This window comes from Poecilia reticulata, chromosome 4 (genome assembly GCF_904066995.2).
Source record: "Poecilia reticulata chromosome 4, P_reticulata-male-v2, whole genome shotgun sequence".
Lineage (NCBI taxonomy): Eukaryota > Metazoa > Chordata > Actinopteri > Cyprinodontiformes > Poeciliidae > Poecilia > Poecilia reticulata.
Genome location: NC_088833.1, coordinates 17,980,981 through 18,003,847, shown reverse-complemented (window position 1 = coordinate 18,003,847; position 22,867 = coordinate 17,980,981). Strand labels below are relative to the sequence as shown.

Sequence of the window (22,867 nt, the reverse complement as noted above, 5' to 3'; positions counted from 1 at the left end):
TATTTCTTTAAACAAGATTAATTTCGAAATGTTGTGTTCTGAAACTATATTTTAAGTTTAAGCTACGCGCTCTACCTGCGGTGTCTAGTTTAGTTTTGTTAAGAAAAATAGACCCTGAAGATTTTCGCATATTTGTTTGGATTTCATTTTTATCTTGATAAATTATTCTAGTCTCTTCTCTTAGAAAACTTAATCTAAATTTTACTTGTTTGAAGTTGCAATTGTTTTGTTTTGTTTTTTTTGTTTTGTTTTGTTTTTTTTTTGTGCCGTTTTAGTATGTAAAAACGTTTTCAAATTTGGACAGCGTTGAAACATTAATAATAGTCAAGTTACACACATTTTTAAAATAACATTTATTTTCAGCATATTTATGTGACATCACATCTTTTAACATTTGAAAAGGGGGTGTGACTAACTTATAAATGAGAAGTCAAACAGCATTTCATGCTGCCAAAGGCAATAGGTTATATTCATATAATACAGACAGAAAGTGAGAATGTTGAAATTATAGTGGAAAAAAAAGAGAAAAAACAAGGTCTGTACACATTATTCATTTTTGCATCATTTATTATCCGATTTTTAGTTGTACCAGGCGGCGTTGAAATAAGACAGGCTATAAAAATTCAGACCCAGGGATAAATATTTATCTCATTATAATATTACATAAAACCTGAAGTTAAAGGTCTAAGTTCCTCCCAAGCTTGATTTACTATGGAACTCATTCGCTGTGATTTTATGAGGCTGGTAAGCGGGGAAAATGTCCAGATTTTTTGTAATTTAACATTTGACATAAGCTTCAAAGTTACACATAATTCAGTTTAGTTTCTCCGCCTTATAACAATTGTCTACAAGTTTGATAACTCTAATATACACAGAGTGCAGCCAAAACACATCACAGATTTATTATAATACAATGAAATGTGTTTTTCATGTCCACCAGTCTCACTGTTTGTCCGGCGTGTTGTTGACTAAAGGCCCGTACAGGCCGCTGGCATAGCCTTGCTCCTTGTGCAGCATTGTCCTGTCTCTTATCAGGTCGCTAAAAGCATAGTCCATGGGGGGCCTGAAGCCCAAGGTGGGCATGAGCCCTGTGGTGGAGTAGGGCGTCATGAAAGCCAGTCCCCGGCTGTGCGCAGAGTAGGCCAGCCGCAGCGGGTTCAGTCCCAGGTGGGTTCCCAGCGGGTAGGTGCCGGGGTCTGCTCCGAAGTGCGGCGCGTTCGGCTGAAGCGGAGAAAACGCGGAGCGGTTACTCAGTGTCATGGCTCCGGGGAGCATCGGCCTCGTCGGGGTGGCTGCTGTTGCGGATCCAGCAGGAGGCTGTTGCGCGCTTTGGAGCATCCTCTCGGCCGTCCACGTCTGCTCCGGCCCGGCCTTGTTGGGGGCCTGTGCGCCGCTGTTGTTGAGGATCTGCTCGATGGCCTGCACCACGTCTTTCCCGCAGCCCTGCAGGACGAGCTCCAGGACGCTGCGCTTGTGGCTGGGGAACACCCGGGTCAGGATGTCGATGGCGTTCATGTGTCGGGAGGCCGCGGAGGACGGAGAGGGTTCCTGCTCGTCTTTGTCGGTCTCGGAACCGGAGTCCGATCCGAGGGAGCTGACCGACCCGGGAGTTTCCTCTCCGTCCTTCAAAGGCTTTGACACCGGCGAGTTGATGAAAGACTCACTGTCTCCGTTTTCTGACCCCGAGCCTCCTCCGTGCCGGCCGTCCGGGGAAGACATGCCTGGGGCAGAGTCGCTCTCGGTGGACGCTGGTTTCCCCACGGACTTCTGAGGGGTGGTTGACCCGGACAGCTGGGTCTTTGGAAACAGTTCATACTTCTGGATACTGGACTCTGCAGACACGAAGAAGATCAGTGATTAGATCAATGAAGACCAGAACGGATTTTCTTCAGCTCGCAAAACCTTTAATAAACGGCTTTGAAGATGTCTGTAATTGCTGCGAAATGAAAAGAGGATCTGAAATAACACATCAGAGTAAATTAGTGAATAGGTTTAACCTCAGGAGAACTTGTCAATCTGCTACTGTGGCATTTTGTGCTTTTGCAATTTTGATCGTTTTGTATTTAGTGGAACTTCACTGGTCGTCTGTTTCGCACCAACAATGTCTCTTTTGGTTCTCTTTTGGTTCAGACGATCTGTCTGCTTTGATGATTAAAAAAAAAATTCTATAATCTACTCAAACTATGTGTGTGTCTTTATATATAAAATATTATGCCTAACATCAGGAGGTCGCTCATAGTCAGTGTGGTTTCAGGAAACACAAAGTCGCATCTCATAAGAGTCAAATGGCCCAAATCAGCATCAGAATCCAAAATAAATGGAAATAGGCAACAGACCACAGCAAACTATTCTGAAAGTTAATAATAAAAGTAAAAACCAAGTATTTTTGCAGTGTAATAATTTATTTGTTTACAGGCACTTAAGTGAAAAAGGAACAGCGAAGGATGTGACGTAATATTTTTAGGACCGTACCAGCAACACGAAAAACTATGCGATGTTCAACGTAAAATAAGCATCTTTGTAAAGTGTCAGTAAAAAATACATCTAACAGTAAATTATACAAGTAATCAGTGACGTGGTGTTGACAGGTGAATCCACCTGCTCCAACTAAAAACATTTCCCTCCACTCACCTGAATTGCTCTCGCTGTTGACAGAGCCGAACACCTCATAGTTGGGACGCGGCGGGATGATGCCGTTAGCCGCGGCCAGGGCCAGGCCCTCGGCGGTGCCGTAAAGCAGCTGCAGCTCCCGCGCTTCATTCTCCTCCTGCGCCTGCTGCCGCCGCAGCGCCACCTGCGCAGCCATCACCCGCTGCCGCTCGGCAATCAGCGTGCACTTTGCGCACATGCAGTCTTTCCAGCGGCAGTAGCGCTTGTGGCCCTTCAGAGCGGAGACCACGCCGTGGTTCCTGCAGCGGGCGCACTTCGGCGTCCGCGGGTACTTGTCCGCGGCGCGCAGCAGCAGCGGAGGACCACGCAGCAGGTTGCCTGCCATGGACACCGGGATGGAGGCTGCCGCGGCCGCCGCTGCCGCTGCCGCTGCCGCTCCCGGGTGAACCTGGGAGGCGGAGGACACTGTGGGAAGCTCCGGTCTCAGATCCATGCCGTCTTCAATGCCGTCAATTATGCAATAGAAACTAAGTGAGAGAGCAACGCTGGAGGAACGATCTGTTTTAGTTAAACTGACCCTGAGCTTATCACATCTGCTGCAACATCTCTGCGCAACAAGTAAAAACAGCGACTTCTGCTGACAGAATTTCAAAAAAATGTTTATCTCTGGTAGAAGCTATCCAGAAAAACAAAACAAAAAAAAAAATGCAGAGAAACAGACGAGTTTAGTTCCGAGCCGAGAGGAGAAGAGATCAGTCCTCTTCGATCAGAAGTTAAAAAGTGTCCAGAAGCCGCAGCCTGAGACACTAACTTCCTCCAGAGATCGTCAGTGGATACAGATCCCTCTCTCCCCTCTCTCTATTGTTGCGCCTACGTTTTCATTAGACAAATTTGACAACAATGTGGCGTCTGTCATTGGCCAAAGGGAGAGGGAGCGATCTGATTGGTTTGTCTCTCTCTCTTTTTTTTTCAACTGTGTCCACCTGAGTTCTTTTTCCAAATATGAAGTGTTAAGAATCTGAAGGGAGTTCCCGGAAAGCTCAAATCGATGCAGAGTATGCCTCCAAAAATTAATTTTATAGATTTTAAACAGCACGATCGTTATCAATTCAATTTATGCAGCCTTATGGCTGTCACAAGAGTTCAAAATAATAAAATTTAAACCATCTAATAAAGGGAATTTAACATCCCTTTAAATTACGTTTTTTTTTTGTCTATTTCTTGAAGACTTCATTTTATTTCGATTATTATGTCTCCACAATTAGAGATTAAATAAAAATAAAAAAAATAAAAAAACAAGAAGAATTCAAATTAAACCTGAAGCCCCTCTTTAATCCCACCTTTGAGGTAAGTATAAATTATTTTGTTGGTTTAAGAAAAGGTAAGATTTACTATCTGACGGGGAAAACAACTAATTTCTCCCAGTTATTGACTGCATGTCCGGAGAAGATGTTGCATGGTTGTGCAAGGGTTCGCTCAGCTAATGCGATCGTTTTAACCATTCAAATTAATAAGAAAGGTGTAATAAAAAATTAAATATAAAAAAAAACATTTTATACGGCTTAATTTAACACATTAACAATTAACGATGTTTGTGCTACTGGAAGCTGAAAGTAGAAATCAGTCCAATTCTGCTTGTTGATTTAAATAAACACGCTGCTAAATTGTTTTGTGTTACATTTTTCTTTTTTTAAAATGTCATTCTTAAACAAAATAACATTTGAAAAAGTGCAATGGTAAAACTTAAGAATGCAACGGAATTCACATTTAATTACGACGAGCCTTTTTGTTAAGCATTTTTAATGCCAAGATCAAATTGAAAACTTGCAGAGTTTGCAGTAAATAAGCATGTTTGTTTAAGCAGTTCATGAAGGCAATCTTAAGTTAGTGATTTTTTTTTTTTAATCACATAATTCAAACTAAAGACATAAGAGTTGGTTGTTACCGTTATATTTGTGGATTTATTTATTTATTTTTGTTTGTGATATTATTTATTTTCATATTTATTTTTATTTATATTTTAATAATAATAATAATAATCATCATCATCATTTTTCACTATCGTCTACAAAATCACGGCTTTGCTCTGGGAGCTCTGGCCTCTGATTATCCCTCCACTATCAGCTATCGAGTGATAATGCCTCGACGCTCGCAGAGGTTTTAAGAAGTCCGCGACGCGCAGAGCCGCCAAAGGGCAACACCTGCTCCCTCACCTGCTCGCCCAGGAGCGCACTGCACGGCGCATGCCGCTGTTGGACTTGAAATTCCAAATAAACTTCTAGGTGTTTTCTCTAATCAACAATTGTCAATGCCTCTGAGGATGACAACAACAGCCGTGGTGATCAACGCATTGAAAAGCCGAGATAAATGGCCGCTGCAGCAGTGAGAGCGCTCTGTAGCAGCCCTGCCTCTCCCCTCCCAGGCTCATTGTTTACTTTCTGAATCACTGTAAGCAAATGCCATCTGTTTCCCTCGCCGCTGTCATCTGCACCTTAATTACCTTGCCAACGGGCTAATAGAGACGATATTAAAACTACATCTTTTTGACATTCAAAGTAATTATCTGCATGGGCGTTGATCTCGCGCGGATGGAGGACGCAGAGAAGGCCCGGCGCTTATTGGAAAGACGGTGGGTTTTCAACTCAGGAATAGAAACTTTAAAAAAAAGCGACTTGGTCTAAGTGTTAGATTGAGACAGAAGAGAAAGAAAGAGAGTGTCGTCTTCTCAGTACACAGTTTTCCCCCGGTGATAACTCTGACATGGGATCAATCCCATTTCTCCACACCTCCTCTACGAAGAGGTTAAAATATTGTGAAATAGGATATTCCTGCAATAAATCGACACATTCCGTGTGGTTTTGTGTTTGTTGCATGATATTTTTTGACTGCAAATGGAACTAAAAATACACCGAGTTGAATGTATTTAAAGATATTTTATTTCACTACATTAATTACCCTCTGATTAGCATCCTGTTTGCACAAACGGGATTAAGAAAAACTGAAAATTATAAACTAATAAATACTTTTTTGCATTAAAGCACAACACAATGGTTGCTTTTGTTTTTCTGGATCCCACACAATTTCGAGGTTATGTCCTGTGCCAAAAAGCAGTGAAAATGTTTTGTGTGTGTCCGACTGAGTTCCTATTAACCTCTGTACAACAATAAAGAACCCAGATCAAATTTGATTTAACATTTTAGATATAGAACGAGGGTCTGCAACTTTAGTCCTGAAGTGCCGCTGTACAGCAACTTTTAGCTGGGTTTCTGCTTCAACACATTAACAATTTAACAATTTAATTTTCCTTTTGGGATCAATAAAGAATTTTTTTTAACATACCTCAATCAAATTAATGGTTAATGAGCAAAACGTGGTGCCGAAGAGGTCATTCAACATTTTGATTCAGGCCCATTGGAGCAGGGAAGCTTCCAAAAGTTGCAGGACAGAACTGCACTTGAGGCCTGGAGTTCCAGACTTCTGATTTTGAACTTTGGACGATGAAATACAGTCTCAACTCACTAAAATAAAATAAAATAAAAAATAAAAAAATGTATGAGAACTTAAGCCAGCAGCTGGTAAATAGTAGCATTTTCTTGCTGCGCCAGAAGGAAGTCAAATGCATTGGGACATAAAAATAAGCTGTAGAAAACTTTACTGGGCTGCTCCCAAGACTACACCGCCCTGGGCAGTGAGCCCATATCACATCCAGTCACTGCTGTGATGCTAAGAAAACTGATTTGTGCTACTTTTAACGCTGATTGAGTATACTGGTGTTAAAAACGTTAACTGAAAAAAATGTCACATACAAAATGTGACCCTAAAAATTTGTTTTAAAAACAAAGAGCTAAAGAGTCATGACCCTTAACCCTCCACTTACTGCACAGAAACAACTGGAACGCCCTGCTCCTCAGAAACAAAGGGTCAGTGTTTAAAAGTGAGGGTTAATGGGTGAATATTAATTCAGCTTTTGGTTTGACAGAGTTGGACCGGCAACGGAAATTTCATGTCTGAGAAATATGCATTATGATGAGGATTAAGCTCCCTATTCCTCCTGCTCCAATTAAAAATGCCCCCTATACAATTAAAAGTGACTGTGGGCATTTAGAAAATCCAACATTCTTTTACCCACTTCATTAGGCCCATATGCATCTAAAAAAAAAAAAACATGCAATGCTTTCATTTCTTTCAGAAAGGCTACACAGATGAGTGGAGTTTTAACACCCTTTCGGATCACAACAAAGGCCATGCTTGACCCAACATATAGCAGCATGTTTCCGCTACCCAAGCACCCCGGTGGAGCTTTCCCCCCGACCCCCTTCCTCTTTAGCGGCCTCTTCCACCGCCGCCGCCCCGCCTGCGGCTCGGCGGGGCCCGGATCCCCTCCCGTGTCGCCCCGCCGCAGCAGCCGCCTCTGTCCCGTGGAGGCAGAGGTTAGAGTAGCAGTTAGACAAGGGCCTGCGGAGAAAAGAAAACGGACAAGGAGGAGGGGAGCAGCGGCGAGGAGGAGGAAGAGGAGGAGAAGAAGAGGGGGGTTCACTCAAGTATTTACACGCTTGACGGGCAGACCGAGTGTAGGCCCCGGGCTCAGAGACAAGAGGCTGTTAACCTGCCACTTCACACCAGCTCCACTGAGTCGGGGAAATGGATCAGGATAAATGCATTCCTTCAAATAAGGCAGACCCAGGGGAGCAGGCCGGCAGCGCTTCAGCCACAGATTTACCCTTAAAGCAGCTAAATATAACACTACAGTGCAAAACAAAATGTTATTATAAAAGAGTTATCTTTTATAATAAACGGGTTGCGTGAAATCGGTCTAAAAGTGCCTCCACTGCATTACATGAAGAACTATTCCCTATTTAGAATGAAAAAGAATAACCACGTATTTCATGTTCTGTTTTAGAAAAGAGACTGAAACATTCAAACGCCTATAAAATAAGTGTAGCGGTGTCACTGTAAATCTACAGTAGACGGTCTTATGCATATTTTCTCATAAGCTGAATTGAAGAGAACACCTTCTTAGGAAAATGTATGGATTTGGGAAGTCATTGATTAATAAATTAATTTGTTCTTCATTTGAAAAACAAGCAGTGTGTGTGTGTGTGAATGATTGTTTGTCCTGTGTGTCTCTGTGTTGCCCTGCGACAGACTGGCGACCTGTCCAGGGTGACCCCGCCAGCACCTCCTGACCCCACTAAGGTACCAGGGTGTAAGAAAATGGATGGATGGATGGATGAAAAAAACAAGCTAAAAAGCAGTTCTTCTACTACTTGCAGTCTGGCATCAGTCAAAGCCAAACAGGGGCAGCTCAGCCCCCAGAAGCTGTTAGGAGATACATTCATATTCAGCACACCTGAAAGTTTGTATCTTACCTAGAGTAAAGTGCCACTAAGATGATCTGCTAGTACTCTACAAATAATATGGATATTAATTTCATTAATGCAGACATACAGTTTACATTAGGAAGCAAGACTATGAATTTAAATTAAGAACACAAAAGTTTATTTTACTTTCTTGTGCTCTTTCTGCTCCCCCATAATTTGTGAATTTCAGTATTCATTGTGCGAAGATCATAAAATATGGACTAACTGTGCTGTATTGTATTCCTATGCTGCCTAAATCTTGACCAGCATAGGGGTATGTAATATTATGAAAACATATATTTATGAGGAAAAGAAAGTAAACCATCTTAAGTCTTTGAACACAGTAAAGTAAACTGTTCAGGCGCTGCCATTGTTTATGAAACAAAGATAAAGTAATTAGTGCAACAGCTGAGGTCATCATTTAGCAGCAATATTTATCAGTTGTTTATTTTATGCATTTAATCTTTTTTGAGTTTATTATTATTGTCTTGAGTTAAGCTTGCAGATATTTATGTCTGAATATATCTGGTAAGGTCCCAATGCAGCATTTCGATCAGTTTGGGGTCTGGAGTTTGATTAGGCCAAAGCAGCAGATTACAAAAATAGCTAACTTAGGCAAATTAGAGCATTTGACAGTATTAACTAAGATAGTTTCCACCTGTAAATCTTCTCAGTCAGGGTTCTCTGCTGAATCGGCTGTGGAGGGAGCAAACGATTAGGGTGACAGTGAGGAGGCCTTCCAAACTCAAACATTTGGAGCATCAAAGCTAAAAAAATAATTAAAAAAAATGTCACCAGTGGAAACATGTAGAACAGTTTCTCAAAAATTATAAGAAGAGATTGATTCCTGTGGTGCCAATAAAGATTTTTGTTCCACTAACTATTGAGAATTTAAATGTCTCACTTTCATTAAAACTGAAACACAAAAACGTTTTTAAACACTGAGAAGTGAAAGTCTCACAAACTTTGTGATCGAATGAAACTCATTTTATATTGCGTTTTGCCAGTTGCTTTGCAGTAAATAGTTTGCAAAATAAGTCCTATATAGGATGATATTTCTGGCCATATGGCTTCCAACCTTGGGACTAAGCCACCTTGGTCTCTTAATCCTGTTGACGTCCCTGGTCTAAACATTCATTTTCACAATCCTTCAGTTAAAATGTAAAAAAAAAATAAATAAAAATCTTGCAATATTATTTATTCTAACTCGTAGTCTCTTTCCCCGGTGTGAAGTGAGTGACCGTATGCTTTCATTTAGGCTTTAGCTGCGTCCTTGTGACGGCTGGGCTGTGAGGCCATGAGACGAGGAGGCACTTGAGCTGAAGAGGCAGACAGAGGTCCCTCAAGCATCGCTCTTCAGCCGCTAGAATAACACTTATTTATAAACGGGGGATAACCCCGGAGAGGCGTATGAATATTTCAAAGATTTGAAGGGTCTCTCTCTCTCTCTCTCTGCCAAAGCTGTTGGCCAGCAGCGCTCCGGCGCCCCCCCTTCTCTCCCTCTCCCTCTCCTCCTCCTCCCCCCACTTTCTGCTCACACTCACACACAAATACAAAATACGTTTTTCTGCCCCCGAGGTAGGTTGGCAGGGATTATCTTTGTTTAATGAATGGGCTACAAGTATTCATCAACACGGCGAGATTATTGGGCTCCCTCGCTTCCCATTCTGCACAGACTATAGTGGCATATAACTCCAGTGTGTGCGTATGCGTGTGTGCGTGCGTGTGTGTGTGTGTGTAATAGAGAGAGAGAGAGAGAGAGAGAGAGAGAGAGAGAGAGAGAGAGAGAGAGAGAGAGAGAGAGAGAGAGAGAGAGAGAGCTACATACTGCAGCCAATTAAAATGCACTCTCCCCTGCTCTATCCCTCCACATCTGCCTCCTTTTCTCCGCTGCCGAATGGCGCAGAAAAGAAGGAAGCCCATGAATAGGCGCTCATTGAGATCACAGATGGAGTATGGCTTTCTCTTTGCTCGAAATTTGAGAAACACCATTGTCCCCAATCAAAACTCAATGTGTTCTCCGACAATGGTGCCGGCTTTGAGCTGCGCCGCTTCAATTGGCCTTGTTTTTGAAACTTGAAGTGTTCGACACAAAGACAGGGCTTTCCTAGATGTCACCAGTGTGTGCGTATGTGTGTGTGTGTGTGTGTGTGTGTTCGGAGAGAGAGAGAGAGAAGGGGAGAAAAAACACAATTAATATGAAGCTGTAATTACTCCCCTTCACGCCGCTGCACCCATTCAGGACCCCACCGGCCCATTTATTGCTTTATCCCATGCGGCTGATAATCCGAATACCACCTTTTTTTTTTTATTCTAGGGCCTCAGCGGTGCGCTGAAGGAGACGGACCTGAACATGGATATAAATAAAAGGATGCAGCCCTGAGAGATTAAAGGCGACGCAACAATAAGTTAGACGCTATTATTAAACTCTTAATTATTAATTCCGGTCTCCATTAGCGCATTAATAACAGTTGAGAGGAGATCAGTGCCCCCCTCCCCTCCCCCCGCCCCCCGGTTGTGCAGCAGTTAATTAGGCTAAACACCTCCGAAATTAGTTTTTAAATATTAAAGTAATTCAAATTTTAATTATTAGTTTGTTAGTTAATTGTTAGTTGGTCCGAGAGATACTTTATTTGGTCCCAAGTCCGAGCTTAGTTGAAGATGTTTTCTCAGTCAATCATTACTTTCATGGTGTGTCCACATTTATAGGACTCAAAGTTTCCTGATAGCTGAAAAATTGTTAAGGTTTCGACAAATTGTTGTGAAACGTTGAAGGGTTTCAAGAAAGGCTAGATGTGTGGAAGAAAAATCTGAACGAAAGGGAAAATAAACCGGTGGAATGGCCTTCTGTTTCACAACAATCCCTTAAACTGCGTTATAAAAGTTTAGAACATTTGATGACTTTCGATTATACATGAGCATGAACACTTAAAAAATAGCTGGGATTCATACAATCAACTTAAGTTTCTTACAGCTATTAAATGTACTCAACTTCGACAAAAAAAAAAAAAATGAAAATGTCCCCAAATCAAATACGGAATGTGTAAAAAAATTCTTATTGGTTTATTATTGGACCTTTCGCATTAAATTACACAGAGAAAAAAAAAGACTGATGTCTCAACTGGGTGTAATTTTGTATTTTACATAGGATCAAATTAAAAAGTCAAACAGGAACATTTTTAAGCAATCCTCTGCCTGACATAAAACGTATTTTATTCTCCATCAAAGCTTAAACAAGTCTTTGTCGATAGTTTATTTTTTTTCTAATGCATTAGCGGGTGGATGCAGGATGCATTATTAACCATAAAAAGTGAAAAATGACACACAACAAAATCTTCCCATCGTTAGAAAAGTTAAAGGTTTTGCTATTAAAGAACGAGTACTAAGACATCTAAACATTTGACTCCAGTTGTCAGATCTTTGCAATCCGTTTGATTAAACAGACTTGCTGCTGACCCCAGAGGAGATTTATTATTCGCTAGAAAGATTACAGAAAGTGGTCATTTAGTTGCAGCTGGTACTGCATTAATAGTTCATTGAAATGAAATCAAATGACTGCAGGGCCGAGAGAAACCGAAAGTTTAAATATCTTTAAATCTTCATTTAAATAATAATAAAAAAAACTGTAGGCTATTGTTTTATATGATTATCTTACATTTTGCTATGGTATTACTTAAATTATATTTTAAATTTGCATACACAAATTCTTTATACCTCAGCCAAATTTTGAATCACACGGTAATTTTATTCAACCAAGATATTTGTTTCTGATAGAAATTTCTGAAAAAATAATAAAACAACTTAAAAGTACAAGAAGTTTTGATAAAAGTAATTTAACTAATTTTAATGTCTTTTTTTTTAAGCAAATGGAAAATAATGCAATTCCTTCCTAGTAACTAATAAAAAACGTCACGTTTTTACTGCTATTTATATGATTTGTTTTGTCTTTGAAGTTGGAAGGCCTCCTCGCCATCACCCTAATATTTAATACGATGAAATCACCAAACTCTACTGCACAGTAACATGTCAGATGAATTTCTGCAACACATTCATTTTTCTACATAAGCGTAATGAAAAAAGGTGACATATTGTCCCGCTAAAAAATAAAAAAATAAAAGTGCTGGCCTCCAGATTGTCGTCTGTATGGGAATAACCAATCCATTATACTTTGACCAATGTCTTCTCACAAACTGTGGCACAAATTGCATTAAAGTGAGAAATTATCATATTGAATCTTTATTGAAATGGAAATAATTATTGGATTATTTTAGTTGGAAGTTCCTGAGTTTTTCCAACAGAGATGAAAACCACATCCAAACTGTTTACTCAAAATGCCACTTCTAGTAATTTTGAGACCTAAAGCTAAAACAAAAACTATAAAATGTAATTATAAAGTCCAACATCTTTTGATAATACTTATATTTTACTATTTATATGATAAATGATGGCAGTGAGTCTTAAAATATTAGGGCCAATAAAGAGTTGGACATGGATCAACAAACCTGGACCAATATTTGAAGCTACTAAAACATTATGTTAATATCTCACCATAAAGTGTCACTAATCTAAGAACCAACAGAGGAAATAAACCACTTTCAGCAATCATTACTTGTTGCCTGGATGGTATTCAATTGAATTAGGATGCTATAATTTCTCATTTTATGTACTGAATTATATTAATTCAGCTTGGAGCACAAAAACGTCTCTCTTCAAATGTGAAAACAAGATCCAGTCTCACACATTTAAGCTTTTAAAGAATTTAGAGCCATTTAAAAGCCAAACCTAATCAGATTTGTGACATGGCTGCATAAAATGTCCTCTGTTTTTCCTTCCAGGATAAAAATCAAAGTCTCTTCATGTCCATTGTGTCGCTGACAAACAGAGCTGTGAAGAGAAGGAGACGGAGGGGTTGAGATGACCCTCCCTTTGTGTCTGCACAACAGTTTAAGCTGCATAGATTCTGTTTCTTTGAGCGGGGCCCGCGTCTCTGAGAAAGTAAACTTGGGGCTGACCCTCCAGGTTAGGCCGGTCTGGGATTCAGGCAAGGATCCGTCGATTCAAGGATCGGCCGGCCTCTGAGATTTCAGAGGGTCTCACTTCAAAAGGAAGGAGGGGAGAGCACTCGGGGGGAATTTTGTTTCGTCGCCAGTGGGCTGCATTCTTGACCCCGGCGGGGCTGGTTAAACATCATCGACGCTTTTCCTCTTTTGTCGTCACAGGGGCAAGACAGCAACCTGATGTTGCCATCATGGATCTGCAGCTGGGGAAGCCGGCAGAGTGAGCTCATTATCACGCTTTGCCCTGACCCTCGTCCACGGCCATCAGTTCAGGCAGGCAACTGATTGAGACATCCGTCTAAAGCGAGAGCACGATTTAAAAGAAAATACTTCGTGTTTGTCAACATAATGCGCTCAAATTCTCTGAAATATTAAAGTTGGTGCTGTGCAGTTTTTTTGTTGTTTTTTTTTGGTTTTGAAAGACGAACAAACCATTTGTGAAATTTGGAATTGAACAATGAATCTTGAAGATTTAAAAGTGAAACATTATTTCCTTAAATATGATTTTAGATTTATATGAAAACAAGTTTTTGGTCACAACATGTTCAACATGGAAGCCCAGACATCCCAACCACACCAGCTCATTCACATAGAGGCGTTCCCGGGACACCAGAGGGAATATACAGAGCTGAGCAAAAGCATTCATAATCCTTAAAGTTCTACTTTTGCTACAACTACAAGCTTTAAAGTACTGGGATTTTGTGTGTAGCGCAAACTAGCGCACTGAACCAATGTTTCAAATTAGAACCTTCAGACTGAAGACCAATTTATGTAGCAGGATACAAAATAGTCTCTTCCCCCGTTTTTTTACTTCAAATTATGACATGCTGTTTGTTGCAATGCAAGACTACAAGGAATAGATAAAACTGCAACTCAAAAGTCCTGCCCCATCTGTGCTCCTGCCAGGTAGTAGATATAAGGAGTGTCAGAGCAAAATGGGCTAAATATAAATGCATCTTTTTATTGGTAATAAACTGTGGAAATTATGAATAGTTTCTTTCCCACAATTATGCAATGATTTGTGTTGGTCAATCGTGTAAAAACTCGATAAACACATTGAAGTTTCTCGCTGGGTTATGAATATTTTTCCTTCTGGCCTGGGAATACCTTGAGATCTCATTCAACAAATGAGAAAAAGGGGGAAAGGGTTATAAATATTTTGGAAGTTGTGGGTCTGCAGCACCAGGGTCTCCTCCCTTCCATTCACGACCGATGAGCAAAAGACAACAGCTGAATGGATCTAAATCTTCTAGCATCTTTCCCACATTAGCAGACCCGGAGAATCAAATCTCTGTTTTTGCCTTAATGTATAGACGGACTTGTTTTGAATAAACGTCAACACAAACCTGATGACTTCCACCAGCAGTACAGAAACATATTATGACAAGTTTTGTCAGGTATGAGAGAGGGAATATCATTACGTCTCATGGGCACATCCGACTGCATCACCATCATCGTTCGCGGCGAAATGTGCAAACATGCTTGTGCACATTCATCCAGAGAGCTGCATGAAACTGTAATCTCACAGTTGAGAGGAGCTGCAGTATGCGTGCCGCTCCCTGAGGACTACCCTCTCTGACAGAGGCGCAGACATGCACCTGTCTGCCTCTTTCATAACCACATTCAGCTTCACGCTCACTGAACTCCTCAGCCCGTTCTGACCTCGCCTTCGCCCCTAGCCGCGCGTGCCTCTGCAGCCACTGCACAACGCTACGGAAAACCCTGAATCACTCAAATACCATTACACCCCCCATCCTTTCTAATCCCTTTCTAATGCATCTTTGTGATCAAAACCAGTCAAATATGCTCCTGTGGTAAAACGCAGTTGAAATGTCCTTCCACATCACAATGGTTTGGCAAAAATGTTTCTCAGATTTCACCTGCTACCAACTCAACATTTAGATAACTAGATTATGTAAAGAAACATTACACAAGGTGGAAACTTAAAGTTACAGCTTCAAAACAAAAAGTTTAAAAGTGATGATAGAAGAAAAGGGAAGAAAGTCCAACAATCAAACAGAACAGAAATCGATTTGTAGGAAATGATTGATAAAAGAAATGATTCTCGATCACCTGAGTGTTCAAATGATAAATCAGTCGAGATTCACTACAACTACTTTCCTTTAAGTATAAATTGAAAAAAGTAGCAACCTTTTACGGCTCATGAAAACCAGTTCCCATTTTATTAACTATGGATTCTCGCAAAGGTGAACAAACTTTTTTTTTTTCTTGTGCATTAACATAATTTACACCCCGGTGTATTAATTGGGCCTGAAGGCAACAAGTTGTCTGACTGAACCTGGAGGAAGTGATGCTGGCTGAGCGCATTAGACCGACTCATTCTTTGCGTGAGAAGCGACAGCCACACAGAAACTGACTAATGCACTAATAACTGAACAACCTTACAAATGATATGAAATAACTCTGGTAAAACCATTAGAGCTACAATACAGCAGCTTGAAGTGAGGGAAAAGTCACCAGATCTCTCTTTAGAAGTTAGGCTGATATTGATGCACTGATGGATGAATAAAAGTAGAGCTCGGAGTGCGTATTAAGATTACACAGTAAAAATATTGGGTAACAATGGGATGCAGTATTTAATTCAGCCATTTTCTGATTAAAGCTACTGAACATATTTAGAAGAGAAAGCAAAAAACTGGACAGTTTAGTCTCCACTGCAGAGACTAAACAAGCTCTGGTCACACCTGCTTTGACAACTGATGATTTAAAGGTGTTTTTTGTTTAGTTTTTACAATCTATACATAATCTACAGAAATATACATCACTAGGAGGTCGCTTAGATTTGTCATTTGTGTAATTATCAGTTGACCCCAAAAACATGATCAGACATAATTGATTGAAACAGGGTGTCATATAAAATCTTAAGAAACATTTACTGCTAATTTGCATTTTTGAAGAAATGCTAAGAATAAATAAATGAGAATAAAATGACTTGTTTATAGGTATGAAATGGAGCTGAATGGGTACGAAACGGAGGTATGAACTGCCAAATATTTAAATTAAAATATTGTTCTGATTTCTTTTTTTTTTTAGAAGTTTAAAGAAATAATTTAAGGAATAGCAAGAGCAGGATTTACATTAAAAAAAAAGTGTCTCATCAGTTTGTCCCCATCTTCAACACTACTTACACTTTTCCTCGGAGATGTTAGTGAAAGTGCCAAAATGTTTACTACAGTGAGAAAGTTGGTGGAAAACCATCTTGAACTGACAGTCAGCATAAAAGTATTAAAAAAAAAACCCTAACCGACGAGTTTTTATTTTTAAATAAATCATAAACATCCCTAGATTGTGTCAGAGTAAAATCAAAAAGTTATATCTCGTCCATCTCGCCGATCTCGTATAGCATAATTTTTCACTCCCAAGCACACGAGAAGAAAATGAGCTGTATAATTTATAAAGTGGACATGACGTCACCTCATTTAAGAAGTGAGAGTGAGTATATTACAGGTGTGGGGGTTTATTAAATGAAGGAGCAACATTTTTCTACAAGGAAGTTTTGGACCCGTCTTTCTCCGACTTTTGCCTTCAGCTGACAGAGGAGCCCTGCTGCAGATGGAGGGCTAAGCCTCAGTGATCTCTGCTCGCTGGAGGCATCAAGCGCAGTGGCTGATATTAGCAGGTGGCGTGAGAGTGAGGATATTAAAACATTTGTTAAGAGAGGCAAACAAAAGGTCTGCATGTAGTTGTGGTCTTGCATATTCAAACTTTGGTGCAAACTAAAGCAGAAAAATATTAATAATAAAAAAAATAAATAAATACGAATGACTATGATTACAAGTTTACTCTCTCCAGAAAGAGTTGGCATGATCATCAACAATAACAAGATCAGCATAGAAAAATATCCAGGATCGTGTAGAAACCAAAACGTTCCTGGGAATCTGAACTTTGCTGCTGTTCCAGGTGAATATCGAAGTCCTCCACGACTCGAATGTCACTCGTTTGTTTATGTTTTTTTATGCGTTGAAGATGTTTTGGTTTTTTTCCCCAGGGTGAATTGACGCAAGCAGCTTTTCACTAGTTTGAATTTACGATTAATTTTCTGTAATCCACATGGGTAAAAGCAGAGATTCAGCCTCACATACATCCAGTAATATTTGGTTAAATTTCAGGTTCTCTTTTCGCAAATGGCATTCTGGGTTTTTGTGGAAATGTGAGAATTCGTGTATTTCATTTCATTGGCTTGTTTTCTACTTAAAACTTTTAAGTCAACACCACAACACCGGGATTATGCCACAGCAAATGTGTGCTATAATCAAAGTGAAAGGTAATATTAGAGTGTGTGACTATTTTTGTTTTGGTGCCCTGGCAATGCGTTTACTAGGACATGCATGTGTTTTATGTGAATTCAAGAAAATAAACCATAAATTCTATTTGTGAGCCCAATTATCGTCTTAATCCTTGAAGCAAAACGGTTCAAAAGATAATGAAAAGACTAAATTAATGACATTCATGTCCATCACAGGTGTACGAAAACATCCCTCATTCCCACTTGAATTATCAGGACAGATATATGAATGTCTTCCTGAAAAAGTTAAGTAAGTAAATGATAGGAGGGTGTGTGTCCGACAAGTTTAAACAGATTTCTGAGCAGGACAAACGGATGTTTGTATTCATATATTTTATATAATGTATATCAAACTAAAACTAATACAGCATCAAACTGAAAAATGTCAGAAAAAATGAAAACTAAGGAGAAAAAAGAAAGAAGAAAAAAACCCTGAATCAATCTGGCGTGTGGAGCAGTGCATGTTAAAACCAGAGGAAGCAGAGAGAGACATCGAGTCCCGACCCCCGCAGCGGGCAAAACGTGGAGTTAGGCAAAGGCTAATGGGGTAAAATACAGGTGGAGATGAGGCACCCCAACCTTCAGAGGGCAACATCTAGTTGTGATATTCATTTTATTACAATTTTAACATTTCAGTTGTAATTCAAACACAAAAACCTAAAAAAAATAATAATAATAAAAAAAAAAAAGCGGCCTCGGTGTGTCAAATGAGGAAACAGGGGAAGAAGTCCTTAATTTTTATTTATTCTCTTTTTTTTTTCTGTGACAAAGATTTGTCTACTTAGTCTCTCAACACTGTTATTGTTCTTCGTGTTGTGAGAGAGAACCATGACACAGCAGTTTGGAGTCGTGAAGTTGTCAGGTGTGTGAACAATTGAGGAAGATGGACAGAGATTCGGGGAAGGTGAAAATTTGGCTGTGTGCTTGTGACATTGTCCTTTCTTCTCTGTGCAACACCAGACTTTCATGTACCACAAAACAGGCCGTGGGCAGAACAGCTTATTTGAACGTGTGTGTTTGAGTGTGTGTGTGTGTGTGTGTGCGTGCGTGTGTGTGTGTGTGTCACTGGATGTGCATGCCAGTGTATGCTAGTCTGAGAGATGGTGGCATATGTGTGTTTGTATGGTCAGCCCAGACGGTGAGGAGGAGGGGGCCACGCTCTGCGACTAGTGCGCGTCCGGCCAGTTCGTCAGTCAGTGAGTGGGTTCTCTCAGCATTCAGAGCGTCCGCTCCTATTCCTTAGCCTCCAGGAAGAGCGTCTCCTGAGGAAACAACTTGGCCTCCAGCAGAGTCGACCCGGGATCCAACTGGGTGATCTGAGGAGAAACGGGTGTGGGGAACATTGGAACATTGGGTCGTCTCAGATTAAAAGTCCTGGAACAAGCCAGTGGCTCATTTCAGTACTGGTCAAAATAAGCAACATTACTTCAACACAAGTAAAACACAAGGTAAAACTTTTATTTGAAGGGGTTGTTCATAAGACTGATATGACACTGTCATAAATTATGGTTATGAACTGGTTATGAACACAAAGAAGTCTTTATGAATGTTTATGACGGTTGTCATGAAGTGTCAGTGGTAAATAATGACACTTTTAATGCAAAATTGGCACTTTTAATTGACTTTTAATGCAACTTTTGAAGTAACTGCATTAAAAGTGTCATTATTTACTGAATGACACTTCATGAAAACATTCATAAAGACTCCTTCATGTTCATGACCGATGTTATGTCATGTTTATGACAGCGTCATATCAGTCTTATTCACTTGCCTTCAAATAAAGTGTTACCAAACACAGTTCAATTTAAATAAATAAAATGAATGTATTACACTAACAATGCATTTTAAATATAAATATACTCCTCTACACTGAAAAAATTAACTATTTCAACCATCTTAATTGAATTGCTTCACTTGGTAACAAGTAATTCAGTTGAGTTTATCCAGCATAATTTATTAAGTTGGTTTAACTTGACAAATTTAAGACAGTCTTAGTCAATTTAGTTTACTTCAAATAAACAAGTAAACTAATAAAGGATCTTTTTTTTAAAAGGTTTTTTTTTTGTTCAGGCGACCTTTATTTGAGAATAATTAGACAGGGAAGTGGGTAACGAAAGAGAGGGGGCAACGGACACCAGGAAGTGAACCTGTGACGGTCGTGTCAAGGACTGAGGCGTCCTTTATTTGGGTTGAGCGCCAACGCTGCGCCACCACAGAACCTGGTTGGTACAGGATCTGTCCTAGTGAAGCTCGAGTCATGACGTCAAATATAAAATACAAACACGGCAACAAACTTATTTTTATCCAAATAAAATCAAAGTAAGTTTCTTTAAGTTAAACATGTGTAGGTTTTGAGTTAATTTAACATAAAAAAGTAAGTTGTCATCACGAAACCAAAAAAATAAAAAATTAAGTGAGATTAACATGAACTACAGCCCAAAATATACTTAATACTCTCTCTCTCTCATTGCTTACTGTGTTTACTTTTTAAACTAGAACAAGTCCAAACCAGTTTGCCCTGAAAAGCTGCAAAAGGCTTGCAAAGTTATTCATACTCACTGAACATTCTCACATTTTATCTCACAACAATGACATGTTAGGGTTTTACAAAAATAACCCCAAATAACTAAGTGAGGTGAAAATTTTTACCAAGCCTCCTCTACTCTGACAGCCCAAAATACAATCTAGCACAATCACTTGATCTCAGAAGTCTTCAAAACAATTATTGGAGTCCATCTGTTTTCTAAGATTATATTATACAGCCCGACTTAAGATGTGATCAACCAGAAGAGGACTTGGCTAAATATGAATGCACACCAAAATGTTCATAATTTCTAACTGGGGGGAAAGAAAAGTGAAAACTCTTGTTTTTTATAGACACCACATATAAATCCTAACAAAACACAGTGGAATTGAAGTCGTAACATAACTAAATGTTGACTGTAAATCTGTTTTCCCACCATATCTGAAACGTTTCAGCCGCCTCTTCAGAGTTATCCTTATTAAGTCAGAACTGCTCTTCAGCCAATTCACTGCTATTAAAATCCTTCTGTGACTGACAGATCTGAGAGATCCGCTGGGATTTATACTGGAGAACAGTGTAGCTGTAGTTTTACGTGTGTGTGTGTGTGTGTGTGTATTATTCTAACATAATGTTTGCAAAAAAAAAAAAAAAAAAACCCAAAAAAACGTTTAAGCAGAAATGTGAGCTGCGTGACTCCAGTTACCCTGAGAGAACGTTTTGGTTTGTTTTCTTAAAAGAGCTCCGATCCAGAACAAACTGATGAAGATTACAGGCCAAGAGAGGCGAGTGAGAGAAAGCGAGAGAGAATTAACCAATGTGTTTTTAAACGACTAATAAGGACTAATTCAAGCAGCGAAAGAGGTCAAAGAGAAGCATCGCTAATGGTGTAAAGGAGAGAATCATTTAGCGGCGCCGAATGCTCCTCATAAAAGCAATTCTGTAGAAAGGAATAACGCTGTGCCACCCACAGCGCCGCTGATCAGGTTAGCTCACAGAAAGGGGCTCGGAGCTGTTTTTTACCAAACAGGACAACCCGACTCTCCCTGACATCAGCCAACCCTGTGGGCCTCTTAGCTTATGTGAGCTAATCACTGGAGGTTTAGTGTTACATTGGGCCAATCTAACACCTGGGCCAAGCGGGCGAGGTGGTGTGACACCGAGATGTGTCCGGGGCTTATCTGATCACTGCTGCGTCAGCCCCGTCTGATTAGGAATCCTTTCCTAACGTCGCAGCGGGTTAATTAGCCGGCTCCCTGTACCTGCTGTAGAAAGGTCAGAGGGCAAGCCGAGCGCCGTAAAGGTCACACCCCCAACAAGTAAAGTCACGGTCTTCACACAGACAGTCGTCACACAGTGACCGTGAACTGAGCCACAACTCTACTTGTTCTCACCGGACGCAGGCCAATTACACAGATCTTTATTATTAATGTTAAGAGTTGTGGCTCAGTCACAGTTAGGGAGAATGTCTGGGTTAAGAAATGTGACTAACAAGGTTTGGGGTGGTATGTTGGTTATTACTCTATTATAATCTTGAATAAAAATAATTGTAAGCATTTTAAAAGGAGTTCAAACAGTATGATCCAAGCTTTTATTTAAAACTAAATGAGGAAATATTACTTATAAAATCTGCTAATTTATTACAGAGAACTGAGTATAACTTTTCAAATTATAAAATAGATCAAATTTAATGACTGGGTTAAACATTTAGAATGAACAGCTGTTAGTAAAATGGGTAAAAAAATATATTCTCCTCGTTTGTCATTCTGATGTTTGTCAAGTAACACAAGCACAACAAGCAGATACCTTTAACATAGAAATTATTTTCAAGTTTGCCTAAAATACCCATCTTTCAGCCAGCTGACAAGCAGTGTGTAGCAACGTACTGATAACAGGTAAAACAATGTTTTAACAGCGAGGCCCAAAATTATTCATAGTCCTGGCAGGAATAGAAAATTGTTGTCAAATTACTGTTTGTTTTTGACCGGCATCACCCAAAAATATAGTGAATAGTATGAACTCTAATATATTTTTTATAACAATTATGCATCAAAAATTATCTATATGATTTGAGATGAACATGAGAATATTTTTTTTGGCATGACAACACTGAAACCTTATGAGATTTTTCGATTGTTCATCTTTGAAGCTGGAAGGTCTCTGTACCATCACCCTAATCTTTCGGTCTCTCCACAAATTCTCTATCAGATTCAAGTCAGGATTCTACCTGAACCACTAAAAAAATATATTAATTTACATTGAGAAGAAACATGTTGGTCCCATTAAAAAAATCACTTTAAACCTAAATCTGCCAGGGGTGTGGATAATTTTGGGCCACCTGTGTAACATTTATTAACTGCAGTTTGTTTTTTGACATGTAGGATTAACCAAAAATTTAGATTATGCACCTTACAAATCTAGTTTTAGCTTTAAAGTGCGTACAGTGCAAACTATTAAGTTACATTTAACACTTCTTAAGACCCTTTTTTCTACAATTATGAATTAATTTATAAGCACCGTTATGAATTATAGAAAATAAGTTAAAGACACATCTAATAGCATGTATTTAACTAAGATGTTCAACTGATTATTTAACATTCTGGATATTTTTTTTCTTTTTTTATGTAGTCCACTTTTATATTAGTTCGCCAGCTATCATTTATGCTTTCCTCTCCTACAGCGCTGACCCACTTTAGGCTGTAAAAGGGTGAGAAAAGAGAAAGAGAGCAAGAGACGTCGAGGAAGGTTGGGAGGACATATCAGCGTGAGATAAACTCTCCATCTCCCACAGGTGTTGGAAAATGTCACTCCGTGTGGAAGTTGGGATCACGTTTTCATCTCCTCGTCCTCATTTCAATGTGTCATTTAGACTCTTGACTCCCCAGCAGGGTTCTGGGCTGTGGAGAGAAGCCTGTGTGTGTGAGCCGCCAAAGGTGGAAGGAAAAAAAAGAAAAAGGCGAACAGGACCGCTGCGTTCCTTTTCCCACCTCGGGAGCGGCGCGTCACAAATGGC

At 39.7% G+C, this 22,867-nt stretch overlaps 2 protein-coding genes across 2 annotated transcripts in view; both read right to left on the bottom strand.

The window, feature by feature from the left end:
* Positions 1 to 336: 336 nt before the first annotated feature.
* Positions 337 to 8,135, bottom strand: dmrta2 (DMRT-like family A2). Its single transcript, XM_008407876.3, has 2 exons — positions 2,632 to 8,135; positions 337 to 1,832 (listed from the first exon to the last, which is right to left on the bottom strand). The coding sequence occupies exons 1-2, from the start codon at positions 3,101 to 3,103 to the stop codon at positions 943 to 945; spliced, it is 1,362 nt and encodes a 453-aa protein (XP_008406098.2). The 5' UTR covers positions 3,104 to 8,135; the 3' UTR covers positions 337 to 942.
* Positions 8,136 to 18,058: 9,923 nt separating this feature from the next.
* faf1 (Fas (TNFRSF6) associated factor 1) overlaps positions 18,059 to 22,867 on the bottom strand; it is a 69,478-nt gene continuing 64,669 nt past the window's right edge. Inside the window, exon 19 of the mRNA XM_008407878.3 lies at positions 18,059 to 18,649. Coding sequence (XP_008406100.2) covers positions 18,566 to 18,649 — 84 coding nt within the window. The 3' untranslated portion in view covers positions 18,059 to 18,565. The remainder of the gene's footprint in view (positions 18,650 to 22,867) is intronic.

Bases quoted from the DNA above. Each gene is read 5' to 3' on its own strand.
- dmrta2 (XM_008407876.3), bottom strand. From the start codon at position 3,103: ATGGATCTGAGACCGGAGCTTCCCACAGTGTCCTCCGCCTCCCAGGTT. The intron at 1,833-2,631 runs GTGAGTGGAGGG...TCGTGTCTGCAG, and splicing joins CAACAGCGAGAGCAATTCAG to AGTCCAGTATCCAGAAGTAT.